Below are 12,951 nucleotides of genomic sequence, written 5' to 3' on the forward strand. Positions count from 1 at the left end.
GTGGCCACGGATCCCGACGAGGTCCGGCTCCTCATCTCCGCCTGCAAAGACGAAACCAACAGGTGCGGCTCCGTGCTCGAACCTCGCTGGTCGGGACTCAACACCTCTGTGGTACGTTTCACTATTGGCCTGTCTGTGTGTGGCGCCAATGACAAAGAGACCCTGGTCTCAATGGGTTTCCCTGATATGACGGTTTCAATCAATCATTTTTTTTGCTGTCTCTCCAGGTCTTTGGCTTCCTCAACTTTGTCCTGTGGGCCGGGAACATCTGGTTTGTCTTCAAGGAGACCGGCTGGCACAAGGGCACCGCCAGGCAACCCGACGGAGTGTCTCAGAAACAGGCGGGCACCTTCACCCAGCAGCCATACCTCCAGGGCAGCCTGGGCCAGCAAGGTGGCTATGGCGCCCAGGGCGACATCGGCCAACCGTCTGAGTACAGCCCAGTGGGCGGGCCTACAGCCTACTCCAATCAGATGTAAGTTGAGGTGCCGCGTTAACTTGTGACCGAAACTTGTGCATTCTAAACCAGGGCAATCAGGGGGTAAAATATGAGTGAAAGCTGCATGAGGTTCACTTTTATGGTGCATCCACATGGGCAGCTACAAAGCTACAGGCTAGCATTTATTTTCAATGTTTGTAGCTGCTACAAAATCTACAAAGCTACAATCCGAGTTGAGCTGGCTTCAACTGCAGCTATACAAAACCACCAAATGTTGTTTCTTGTTTCTCCATTTCACACACATTCTGCACACAATTCCTGCTTGTAATGGGGAAAAACGAATTAATTCCGTCAGCCTTAACCCCAGGCATTATATTTTCCTTTATATTGTTCTCGCTCGTCAGACGCACGATTGACGTCAACGAGCGTGTTGATAAACACTTTAACAGCGACTCTGCAACAGGTTACGCCACATCGCTTTGTAGCTTTGTAACTTTTCTACTAGCTGCCAGTGTGAACGCAGCATGATTAGATCATCTTCTCTGCCACTTCTCTCATCATTCCATTCTGTTGTGAAAAAAATCAATAAAAAAGATGGGTCTATGTTTGTGTCAATGGAAGTACATTTTCAGGCTGATAGAAATTGTAAGTACACCAGTTGTATAGAGTAGGTACCGATAATATTGTCAAGTGTACAGAGCTATTAGCTAATGTCTTTTACACTCGCGTTTTCCAGAGGTTGTGTTGTGCTGAATGTCATATTGCAGTGATTCTCAACCTGTGGCCCGAAAGGATATTGCAAGTGGGGCCCCCAAATAATTGGCAAAACACCAAGATTTGAATGATACTGTATATAACGTAACATAAAATAAAATGTATTACGGCATTTCTCCTTTAAAACCTTGAGAAATGTTATAGTATACTAAGGAGTGGGCAGAGCCCCTGGTCGTCCCTGCAGGTACGATTCCAGGCAGGCCAGCAATGTGTCGATGTGTCCGACTCCCTGAGCAAGACTCTTAATCGCTAATTTCTCCCCAAGCGCCGTAGATTGACTACTCACTGCTCCTAGTGATTATAGAGCGTCGCAGTCCCGCCCCCTTTCATGACGACGCCAGGCCCAGGAAATAATTTCCAATGCATTTTCCCCATAGACATTTCAAAAAGTATTTATTTAAATACCTTTTAAGCGTCGTACGAAGCCAACTCGAGTCGTGACAAATCATGACAACAAACACAATATTTTTAAGTTGGCTTTGTCCGCGGCGTAAACGTCTTTAAATAAATACTTTTTGAAAAGTCTATGAGGAAAATGAACGGGGAATTATTTTCCGGGTCTCTCGAGCGGGCGGGACTGTGACACTCTATAGGATGGGTAAATGCTGAGAACAAATTTCACGTACGTGCAAATATAACGGTGACACCCAAAGGAGTGCTGGGGACCAATATTATTGTGGGCTCGAGGAGCGAGCCTAATATTGTTATTGCCACTCTTTATTCCCGCCCCGTTTTCATTGGCTACTGGGCTGCTGTGACGTCATGTGGGTCATTACATCATCATCGAGGAGCCCACATTGTTTCTTCAGGAACAGTATTTTCCAGTTATCATTGTTATGCTATGTTACATTGAAATAACTTTGAGCGGGAACCCCTTTTGTTGGTTACAAACATTACATTACGTTATAATTTAGCTATTGAAAAATAGCAGATCTACAAGCTCATAGCGCGCCACTGAGTGGCGCGCTATGAACTTGTAGGTCTGCTATTTTTGAAAAATCGTTAAAATGTGCCTCAAATCTTTGTGGGCCCTGATCCAGAAAAGGTTGAGAACCACTGTTGTATATATTGCCGTATAAAAAAGAAGAAGAAGAAAAATCTCCTGTTCTGTGATTGGTGGATAATGCTTGCCTTCAAATGTTCCAAATGGTTTGGACTGTCTGTGGAAGCAAGTCAGAAGTGATGTCCACTACTATCTGTGTACTAGATGGGAACAAAATAAAAAAATAAAATACCAGGCAGCATTTTATCTCTGAAAGTGTACGAAATTGTATCCACCCATAATGTATTGTTTACTGTATCAAAGTGTATTTAGAATCATATTTAGATTTGTTTCTCCTTCCCCCCCCAAAAAAATCTCTAAAAACATTTTTTATACTGGATTATCATGATTCATACATACAACATGCCTATCCATATTATCCATATTTTCGCACTCATACGTTTAGCATATTCTTCCATTTCATAAAACAGCAGTGTGGCAGCTTTAAGTGCATTTTATTATATAATGTATAATGTCTCACTCTGTCTCACTCAAGTACATTTTGAATACGGTACTTCTACTTGATACTTTCACTTATGTAAAACATGCGAGTATTTCTTCCATCACTGGTTTTGGACATACAAGGTTTCCACCCTACAGCAAAGAAATACTTTACTTTTACTTTTACTTAAGTAGGCTATATTAAGTACTCAGCTGTTGCACAGGGGTATTCCACTCCCATCGTTTTAATTTCTTAGTTCAATTCATAATAACATCATGTTTTTGTTTGTTTGTTTGTTTGTTTGTTTGTTTGTTTTTAGCAATAAAACAGTGGTTTTCAACCTTTTTCACATCAAGGTCCATTATTTATTCAGCATTTGATCCACGGACCACCATTTGATGAGATTTAGCCTCTCAGACCCAAAAATAAAGAATATCCTGTTATCGTTGACACACAATTCCATACAGTTGGCAAACGTTGATCAAAATAACAATTCTTCTACATTCTCTAATTGTGTAGACTTCTTGTAAATTAAATAATGCTGATGTTTAACATTAATGTAAGGGTCCATTTGGTTACCAACTCTATATCATTTAGCTGGGGACCACCTGGAACCCCCACTGGTGGGTCCCGGACCACCGGTTGAAAACCACTGCAATAAAATAAGAGTAAATGGTTGTTTCTCTCTGCCTGTTTACAAAGCGGCTGCTCCTGTTTCAAATTGTTGTACGCTGCTCAGACTGCTATGAAATTATCAATAACATAATCATACACTCCAAATAGAGCATGCAGAATTCATTTAAGATGTATTGATAAAGGTACAGTATAAGCTCGCTGAACCATTCCTGTAATTATTGCATGGATTACTGAGGAGCCAAAATGTCTTTCAATTTACATGATATATGAACTTCAGTAATTCATGATCTCACCAGAGTTGTTACAGTTATGAAATATTAATTTTGTTTTCGTTTTTCAGGTATTATAATAAGGAAGTGGTTCTCAAAGTGGTTCTTCAGTCTATTTCATTCGAGTTCTAATTCATTTTCGTTTTGCATTATATACGGTATTGGTATTTAATTTCGGTTAATGAAACAATGATTTGCTTTTTAAGTTTTTGTTTCAGTCTTAGTTTTAGTTAAACTACTGTATGATAACCCTGGTTCACAAATCAGTTGATGAAAAGTGGTGATCGACGGATAATAGGTGATTGCTGTTTGCCTTTTGATATGAATTTGTGAAACCCTGTTTAATTTATTAACTTCCTCAGCATGAGACTTGCATCCAGGTAATAACATTACTACTACTGTGTAAAAAATAATAATACCAGAAAACCACCCATGTGTTTATAATATTTTACTGTCAGTGTAAATTAATAATGTGTACGGGTCCAATAAACTGCCTCTTGTATTTTGCTCATGAATTAAGCGTGGATTATTTTTGCATGTATTTTTAATTAATATTAGTATGTCCCATTATGGTCTGGTTTTTGTCTTTATGGTGGTCAGATGGGGTGGGACTGGGGGCCCTGATCCACCAACATCAGTTTGTATTTCTTTCATAGACATATAAAGTAACTATTAATAAGAACATTAACTCAAGGTACTGTAACTACTTTTAATCCACTGCTATCTGAGAGAAACATGGTGACGTATTCAAATAAATGTCAAATGAAGGCGTTCACATGCCCCGCTGCAACAGCACTAAGACTAGGGGGATCCCCCATGAAACATGTGGGGGGCTGACATTCTTTGATTGATTGATTGATTGATTAATTGAATGCTTTATTAGTCAGAAATGTAACGAACATGAGGTACAGTCAGGCTGAAAGGATAACACAAAAAAGTCCTGGGGACTTGTTACCATTGTGGTCCTATGTATACTATTCAATTCATCAACATAGCATAAAGTGTACAGTATGTCATCAACAAATATAAAACACTATATGTACAAAAGAGAAAAAGGAATCGGAGATTGTTGAGATTGTTGTCTTCTGGGCCCTTTCCCAGAAACCTTACATTACAGTCACTATGGACTAATTTCTTGCACAAAGTGGCCAGAGGAATATGCAATTCAGTGCTTTTAGGTCCTATGTAGCCTATTCCAGTGGTTCTCAAAGTTGGGTCCAGAGACTCACCAGGGGTCCTTGAGGTGAACCCAGCCAAGTACAGTTTAACCACTTTAAACCTATATTGGCAACACGTTGTCTGCTTGTAGATCTGTTATTTAACCCATTTAGACCTGAGAGCAGATTCTACAAATGTCTTCTAAATCATGACAGTTTTCTGAAATACCCATGGTTCTGTCAGTCGTTCCCAAACATTTTCATGTCAAGGACCCCCAAAAATATATGTAATTGGCCGCCGACCCCCATCTGAAAATATGTTGTTCCAGGGACCCCCCCAGAAGCAAAGATTTGAGTTAAAAACGTCCTGAATTTTAACTTGACAAATGAACAGACAAATGAACAGAAATCAAACATAAATAAGAAAATCTCTGGAACACCATATAATATTAATTCAGATGGGGGTCTGCTTGGGCCCTTGATATGAAAATGTTTCAGAGAACCATATTAAATTCACAATAAGAGCCTAAATGGCCTTCCCATTTCACCTATTCCCTGATTTTTTTGTAATAAGTAATGATATTCTGCCCCTCTGCACATCAGCAATTCAATGAAACATTTCAAAAGAGAACTTTTCAGACTGAGCTCTTCAACAACTCACCAAGAAAGACACCATTTGACTGGTGTGGTTTTGATGCCATCTAGTGGCACACCACAGAGGAAGTTCACTGAGAGGAACTTGAGATTTCCTTAGCAAGCAAGTAAATTAAGTGCCAACAAATGCACGAAAATCAGAGTGAGAATAAACCTTGTGTCCAATAAAATTGTAAAGCAGCACCCCTTAATTCGCATATGAATAACCAAGTCTTATTTAACAGATGGATGGTTCGGAGTGGCAACATGCAACAAGGTTCTGTCCGGAACCACAACAAGGACAACACAATCATGTTGCGCACACACGCACGTGCGCGCGCGCGCACACACACACACACACACACACACACACACACACACACACACACACACACACACTGCCACTAAAACAACATATTATTTGGGTCATATTTATAAGCCAAGTCATTGATCAGTCTGATCTTGACCGAGGTTGGCTAGGTCCTGGGCCACTCTCCTCAGCACCACATTGTTGTCTGCAGGCTGCAGCACTGCCTTGAGACTGGTCCAGAACAGCCTGCGCTTCTGTTCGTCCGCTGGCCACTCCAGGTAGGTCTGCTGCCTCAGGAGCCTCTGCAGACGCAGGAACCTCTTGGGCAGCGAGTTGACAGGGATGGGCTCCAGCAGCACAAACACCATAGAGTCATGTTGCTCGCTCAGGTCCCGGTGCTGAGAAAAGAACAGCTCGTAGTTGCACCATTCACTTTTGACAAAGTTCTGAGAAAGCACAAATATTGTCTTGTAGCTCCCCTCCACACAGTTGATGATGTTGTCGATGATCCAGTGGCCGGGGATAAAGTCCCGCTCGTGGACGCAGATGCTGAAGTGCTCTCCCTCCAGGTGGGGTATAAGCTGTGACTCCACCCAGTAGCTGTCCTTCTGACTGTAGGAGACAAAGGCGTGGTACTGTAAGTTGGCCTGTAGGAGGCGCTCTGTCTCCTTCTTACCCCGGCGCTTAACATTCAACCACACACACAGCATACGCAGGTACCAAGCTCCACCAACATGGTGGAATAGCAGTCCCAGAGCCACACATACAGACACAACCAAGGGCAAAATCACAGCCACCTGCAGCATTGGATCACAGGACCATCTGCCTGGGTCAAAGTCTTTTAGTGCAGTTCCAGACAAACTGGTTGGAGAGGCACACATGTACTCAGAAGGCCAATCCAGCAGCAGTGACTTATTGAAACTGCTCAGAAACCAGTACAGTTTACAGTCACAAGTGAAAGGGTTATTTCCTGCTTTGAGTTTCTTCAGTTTGGGCAGTCCTGTGAAGGATTCTTTGTAGAGAGAGTTGATGCTGTTGTGATCCAAGTGCAGCTCTTCCAGGTTCATGTTGAGGTTTAGAGGCAAACCAGTGATTTTGTTGAAGCTCAGAAAGAGGGTTTTCAGATCCTTCAGAGACTCAAGTGTATTTTGGCTGAGACTGTCTATCCCAGTCACTGACAAGTTCAGACTAAGGAAGTATGGAGAGAGGTGATCGAACACATTGTTGCCTAATGGATTCTCACTCAGAGAAACGTGTGTGATGTTCGAGGGCCAAGAGGGTTTCTTATTCAATGCGAATCTGTTGGCGCTGAGGTCCAGAGACTCTAAACGTTTAACACCGTGGATGCCACGGACAAGAGCATTAAGATCAAATAGATGATTCTTTCGTAGAATGAGTTGTCTGATTGATGCACTCTCAAGATTTCCAAACCACTTGCTATCTAGGGAATTGTGGGAGAAGTCGAGAACATGGAGATGTGGCAACTTGAGGATACGTCCAAAACAGGCAACACCAACCATTATCCCTTGATTTATGACCCTTAACACTTCCAAATAAGAGAAAGGTAGACTCCCAAATTTAATGAGAGGCCACATGTGCCGGATGAAACCTGCACTATTAGTGTTTATGAGGACAATGTTTCTAATGGTAGAAGTGTTATCACCCACATGAATTTCATATGGAGGGTCATTGTAAAAGTCTAGATTGACAAGGAATAGACTGTCAACTGCTGACTGCAGAATATTGCTAAACACAGAGCTGAAAATTGAGCACTTTATAGACCAGTCCATTAAAGTGATTTTTCTCAGGTTCCTCATGTATTTCAGCTCCTGAAATGGATCTCCCACTGAAAGGTTGCAGAGGTTTGGTCTGACTATGGTCAAATTCACCACACTGCTGACATGTAGATCTATCAGGATGTCATGCAGCACTGTGGGTTTTCTGCAGAAAGACATGTTCAAGGTCAGCTCTCTCAGTGAAGTCAGTTGAGCTAAAGAACCAGCTTGGTACTCTTCCATCTCAGCTCCAGAACCCAGATACAGTGTCTCCAGGGTAGATGAGCTCACAGCTGATAAGTCTTGTTTCTTTATAGACGTAACAATGGGACTTCCCAGAGACAGAGAGGACAGCCTGTGAAGGCTGCCGTAGCTGCTGCCAAGGCTGTAAGAGGCATAGTGGTTTTCTGACAGGTCCAGGATGCAGAGGGAACGGAGACCACCCAGGTCAGGCAGAATGTTCAGAGCATTGGAGGACAGGCGGAGTATCTGGAGCCTGGGATTATCCTGGAAGGTCCGGGCTTGGATGGAGTCCAGATGGTTGTGACTGAGGTTGAGAAAGCGGAGATCGGGCACGTTACCCAGGTCTCCTCTGCCTAAGGAGGTGATGCTGTTGAAGGAGAGATCCAGGAAGCGTGTGTCTCTTGGCAGGTCTCCAGGTACTCTGGTGAGGTTGCAGTGGGAGAGGTCAGTGCTGCTGGTGTCTCTGATGCCTCCACATCTTAAGTCTACCGCTAGCAGCAGTAGAAACAACAGCACGAGAGCAGAGCAGCCTCCCATGCTGATCAATAAACTGCAGTCTCACTGTCTCACTGTCTCACTTGTTTCTCTTTATATCACCACACCTCTGAATGGAGACCATGTCCACAGTCCATAAAGCACAAAAGAGGAAGCAAGTACACTTGACGGCATTAGCTGTCATTAGCTGTCAGCATTAGTAGGTCGCTGATACTGTGACCAATAAATCACTATATCACAATAAGTCACAATATGATATGAGTATAATCATTGACTTTCACTACCTCTTATTCACTACCTGAAGGAAGTTACACTACTGTTACAATGTATGGGTGAATGTAATGCACAATGTAAAGCACCTTGGATAATGATGCTATAGTCAGGTCCTCCACTGCTGGCCTGCTTGAAGTGCCTAAAGAAATGTCTACAATAATCTACCATTACAGCTCAGACAAGCACCCCCTGTAGACATTTTTAAAGCTCAACTCAAGACTCACCTCTTCACTCTACTCTGTCCTGACTGATTTGCTGCATGTTATGTTTTATTTTCTTCTATGTTTTTACGCTTTTATTTTTTATGTTCTTTGCCATTGTTTTATCATTTTAACTATTTGCTTGTGTTTTATTGCTATTTATGTTCTGCCCTGTGAAGCACTTTGACTTTGAAGTTTATTATTATTATTAATTGACCTTTTACAGAACCCTGAGTGGGAACTGAGTATTTGCCTGCATGTTTTATGAGGCTTTATTGCTTGTACATCAACTTGTGTGGAGAGAGTGGGACTGTGTAGAGGAGGAAGTGCTCTAATGGGCTTCACTTCCTCTCAATATGGGTTTGTGTTATACTACCATTGCCATGACTGAGAAAGGAGAGAGGCCGCACAGCTCGTAGTCACGATGGCATCAAAATCTTTATTTTTCCAACGTTTCGGCAACAAGTTGCCTTCTTCAGGGAAAAATGCCATTGCCAACCAAGCACATGAGCAATTTACTTTATTTTCTTGCATCCTCAGATCAAACATTGAAAGAAAACAATTCCCCTTATTTGTCATTGTGGCTGCAATAAGAATTCAATTCTCAATCCCCAAGTCAATGTTCTACAAAGGCAACAGATCAATAGAAAAATATATAATAAAGTAAATAAATATGCTGAATGAGTAACAAGTGAATAAAGTGAATCCACTTTACGTAAATTAAAACAAAAACATTCTCCATGCACAGTGGAGGTAACAGTAGTGTAACTCCTTTCAGGCTTGTGAAGAGGTAGTGAAGTCACACTCACAATGTCTGCAAAAATCCAATAATGACTTTAAGCTTATTTATTGGTCACAGTATCAGCGACCTACTCAAAAACAGCTAATGCTGTCAAGTATACTTGCTTCCTCTATGGTGCTTTATGGTCTGTGGACATGGTCTCCGTCCATGCGGAGGTGTGGTGATATAAAGAGAAACAAGCAAGGCACCCATACAGTGAAATTGCGGTTTATTGACAGGCTGGAATGTCTAGGGTCGACGACAGAGTACAGCATCTTGCAATGGGTTTGGTCCACAAGATACACCACGAAGATACCTGTCTAAATACTTCCTTAATGTTAACGAAGTCCACACCCACAACACCAGAGGGAGTGCAACAAACCATGTGCAACCCAGATTCTGCACAAACAAGGGACTAAATTATTTTCGCTCCTATGCCACCAAAATGTGGAATGCCCTACCAACAGTCATTAAGACATGCAAATCCCTTGACTCCTTCAAAACCGCTCTCAAAGGGCACCTACGGACGGCTGAAATTCGAAACTGGCCCCCGTAAAATCTGAATCCCCCCCACCCACCCACCCCTTTTCCCCTCACTGTATATTTGTCTCCACCAGGCCGAAGGCATGGGGAGAGAGTATGTTTTGCACTCCGTCCGTCCGTCCGTCCGTCCGTGTGTGTGTCCGTGTGTCCGTCCGTCCGTGTGTCCGTCCGTCTGTGAACAGCTAATCTCCGGCATCGTTAACCCGGTCGATGCCAAATTTAGCACACACACTCCCTGGATGCCAACGATGAACCTCTGCCCCAAAATTTCCAGAACGGCCTGTTATAGCGCCACCAGGAGGCCGCTTTGTGCAAAACAAGTTTTTGGACAGTACACCTACAGATTTTGTCCAAACATCACGCAAATTGGTACACAGTCTCTGTAGAGCCATTCAACGAACCGGGTTTTTCAGATTTCTCAGACTCCATCCTGATTGGCTAAGATTGTCTTCCAAAGTTCGCAGGAGTGCTCAGTTTCAAACAAAATGCTGCAAATCATGAACACATCGTGTGATTTCCGTGAAATTGCGCACGCACATTCCCACTAGGCCGAGGAAGAAATGCCATGTGAACATTTTCAACTCAGCCTCATGGTGGCGGTATAACTGGCCGAAAAGTGTTTTTACCTCCAATTGCACGGATTTGTGGATAACCTTGTATGCCAACTCCCTAGAGGCCAACGAAAAACCTTTGCCTGGAATTTTTTACATCTGCTCTTTATAGCGCCACCAGGAGGCCGACATATGTAAAACACATTTTCTAATATTACTCCTTCAGATGTTATCCAAATTTCACACAAATCGGTACACATGCTCTCCATAGTCATGTGATCAAGACGGGTTTGTTTGATTTCTCATAATCCACCTTCATTGCCTACGATTGGCATCTAAACTTTTCAGGAGTAGCCCGCTTTGTACCCGTTTTGTACAAATCGCCACAACTACTCAACGCAGCGTCCGATTGCGGTGAAACTGTGCATGCATATTCCCATTCAAATCAGCCTCATGGTGGCGCTACAACAGGCAAAGCCGTGTCTCACTCACTCACACACACACACACACACACACACACACACACACACACACACACACACACACACACACACACACACACACACACACACTCTCTCCTGGTGGAGACCTGTGCCCAGAAGGGCACTTTTTCTAGTTATCTTTATTTTTCGTAGATGATGTTTGGTTATAGCAGCCAGCAGGCATTGTAAACATACACAGCCAGCTAACATAGTCAATTCAAACAAACACTTTAAAGTTGAATACAGACTTTGTAATAGACTTTACTGTATAATATTACACTTCAGAAGTGTGGTGTGTGTGCAAGGAGCAGAGCATTTATGAGACAGAAATGTACAAATTAAGTAACAGTGAACTAAAAGCTATTGTCATACTGTACTGTAGCTAGCTTATAGATTAGAAACAGTTTTTCAGTTCTACAGTAAAATCATGAATGATCAGTTAACACAGGAGAGTGTACAAATGTAACACAGTCTCGGCTCCATGAGGGTGAAATGACTGGGGGGGATGTTGAAAATGGCGAGGGGGCACATCAAACGTCATTTTTATACAATTTAAACTGAGGGGGCATAATTTGCAACTGAGGGTGCCAGCCCCCCTCTGGCACCTCCGTGGCACCGGGCCTCATGTAACATTTGTACACTGTGTTAAATTAATTTACAGTGTACACAATGAGTATGTGATTGTGTCATTCTGTGGACTTCCATATTCACTCTTGTACAATGTGTAATTTGACTGTGTGAGAGCTGAGACTTTATGTTGCCAAAGCTGTGTGTGATTATGAGGCATTTGACTATAGTTCTCCAGCTGAGGTGATTGCTATTGTGTTTTTCTCTATGTCATAATTGTTGTATATGTTTTGTCCGATATGTTTTTTGCAGTTATATTAAGGGCATTTTGGAAAATGCATTAAAATGTTATTTTCTATCTTTAGAGTCTGCTGTATGTACTCTCTCCCTTTATTATTCATAACCAAAAAATTTAAAACAGCACTGCACTCCTCGATCCTTAAGCAAGTATAAAGGTTAACCAGGCAATATACAAGCTCACAACATGTTAACTACTGTATCTGAAAAAAGGTACAGTCTTACCGACCACAGCTTGGGAAAGAGGAGCACAAGAAGATTATTATTTTTTTAACTGCAATATTCATTGTCTCACTTAAAAAACATTTGAACAAATATTTTTGTCGGTATAGGTCCAAGTTCACTGTAGAAATGTGCGTGCATTTTGATAAAAATCCCGGGAGTAGATGTAACTGTTTTTCATATAATTCAAAATGGTGGGTGATCTAGAGGTAAGAGGTCAAAAGTCAGAACACGAACATTTAGCACCAGGAGAAGCATATGCGATTATGCGTATCAAAGTTTTATTGCTGCCGGTCAAACGGTTTATGAGCTATATATGCCTGTTCAAAGTTTGCATTTTCAATTGAGTGCTATAAACGCCACCCTTTAGCCAAAGGTCATGGGCTTTGTGTCTTCACCGTTTGGCATAGCCCTCTATCATATTGCCAAGTTTAACCGACACGGTTAAGTTAGAACTGCTATTTTTGGCGGAAGAAAAAGAAGGAAAAAAACAATGAGGTGGCAGCCTAAAGGCTTGATCACATAATAGCAATAAGCAGTAGAATAACTTGTGAACAACAGAGTGATTCATTGTATTAGGTTTGAAAGTAAAAGTTGCATAACTTTAAATTGGTATTAAAAAACATAATAGTCCAGCTTTTTATGATTAAAATTTGCTGTAAAATGGAGGATAACATTCACTATTGTATTCTCTTTGAATTCTCTCTGGTACGGAAACGAGATAGCAGATGTGGTCATGTTCTAGCCTCTTAAAGCACTTTATGAATACTAAGGTCAGTGCTATACTGAGAAGTAATTGTTCAGGCTCACTGAGGATGTG

The 12,951-nt window shown here is 42.0% G+C and overlaps 2 protein-coding genes across 3 annotated transcripts in view; one reads left to right on the top strand and one right to left on the bottom strand.

Moving 5' to 3' along the window:
- Window positions 1-2,089, top strand: part of synpra (synaptoporin a) — a 31,139-nt gene extending 29,050 nt beyond the window's left edge. For both annotated transcript variants that reach the window (XM_079511157.1, XM_079511158.1), the window contains 2 exons: window positions 1-111; window positions 228-2,089. The exon at window positions 1-111 is cut by the window's left edge and continues 81 nt beyond it. In XM_079511157.1, coding sequence (XP_079367283.1) covers window positions 1-111; window positions 228-479 — 363 coding nt within the window. In that variant the 3' untranslated portion in view covers window positions 480-2,089. The remainder of the gene's footprint in view (window positions 112-227) is intronic.
- Window positions 1-12,951, bottom strand: part of LOC306930283 (lysophosphatidic acid receptor 6-like) — a 60,718-nt gene that overhangs the window by 39,346 nt on the left and 8,421 nt on the right. The window lies entirely within an intron of this gene.

This window comes from Electrona antarctica (genome assembly GCF_951216825.1).
Source record: "Electrona antarctica genome assembly, chromosome: 9".
In the NCBI taxonomy this organism is placed as follows: Eukaryota; Metazoa; Chordata; class Actinopteri; order Myctophiformes; family Myctophidae; genus Electrona; species Electrona antarctica.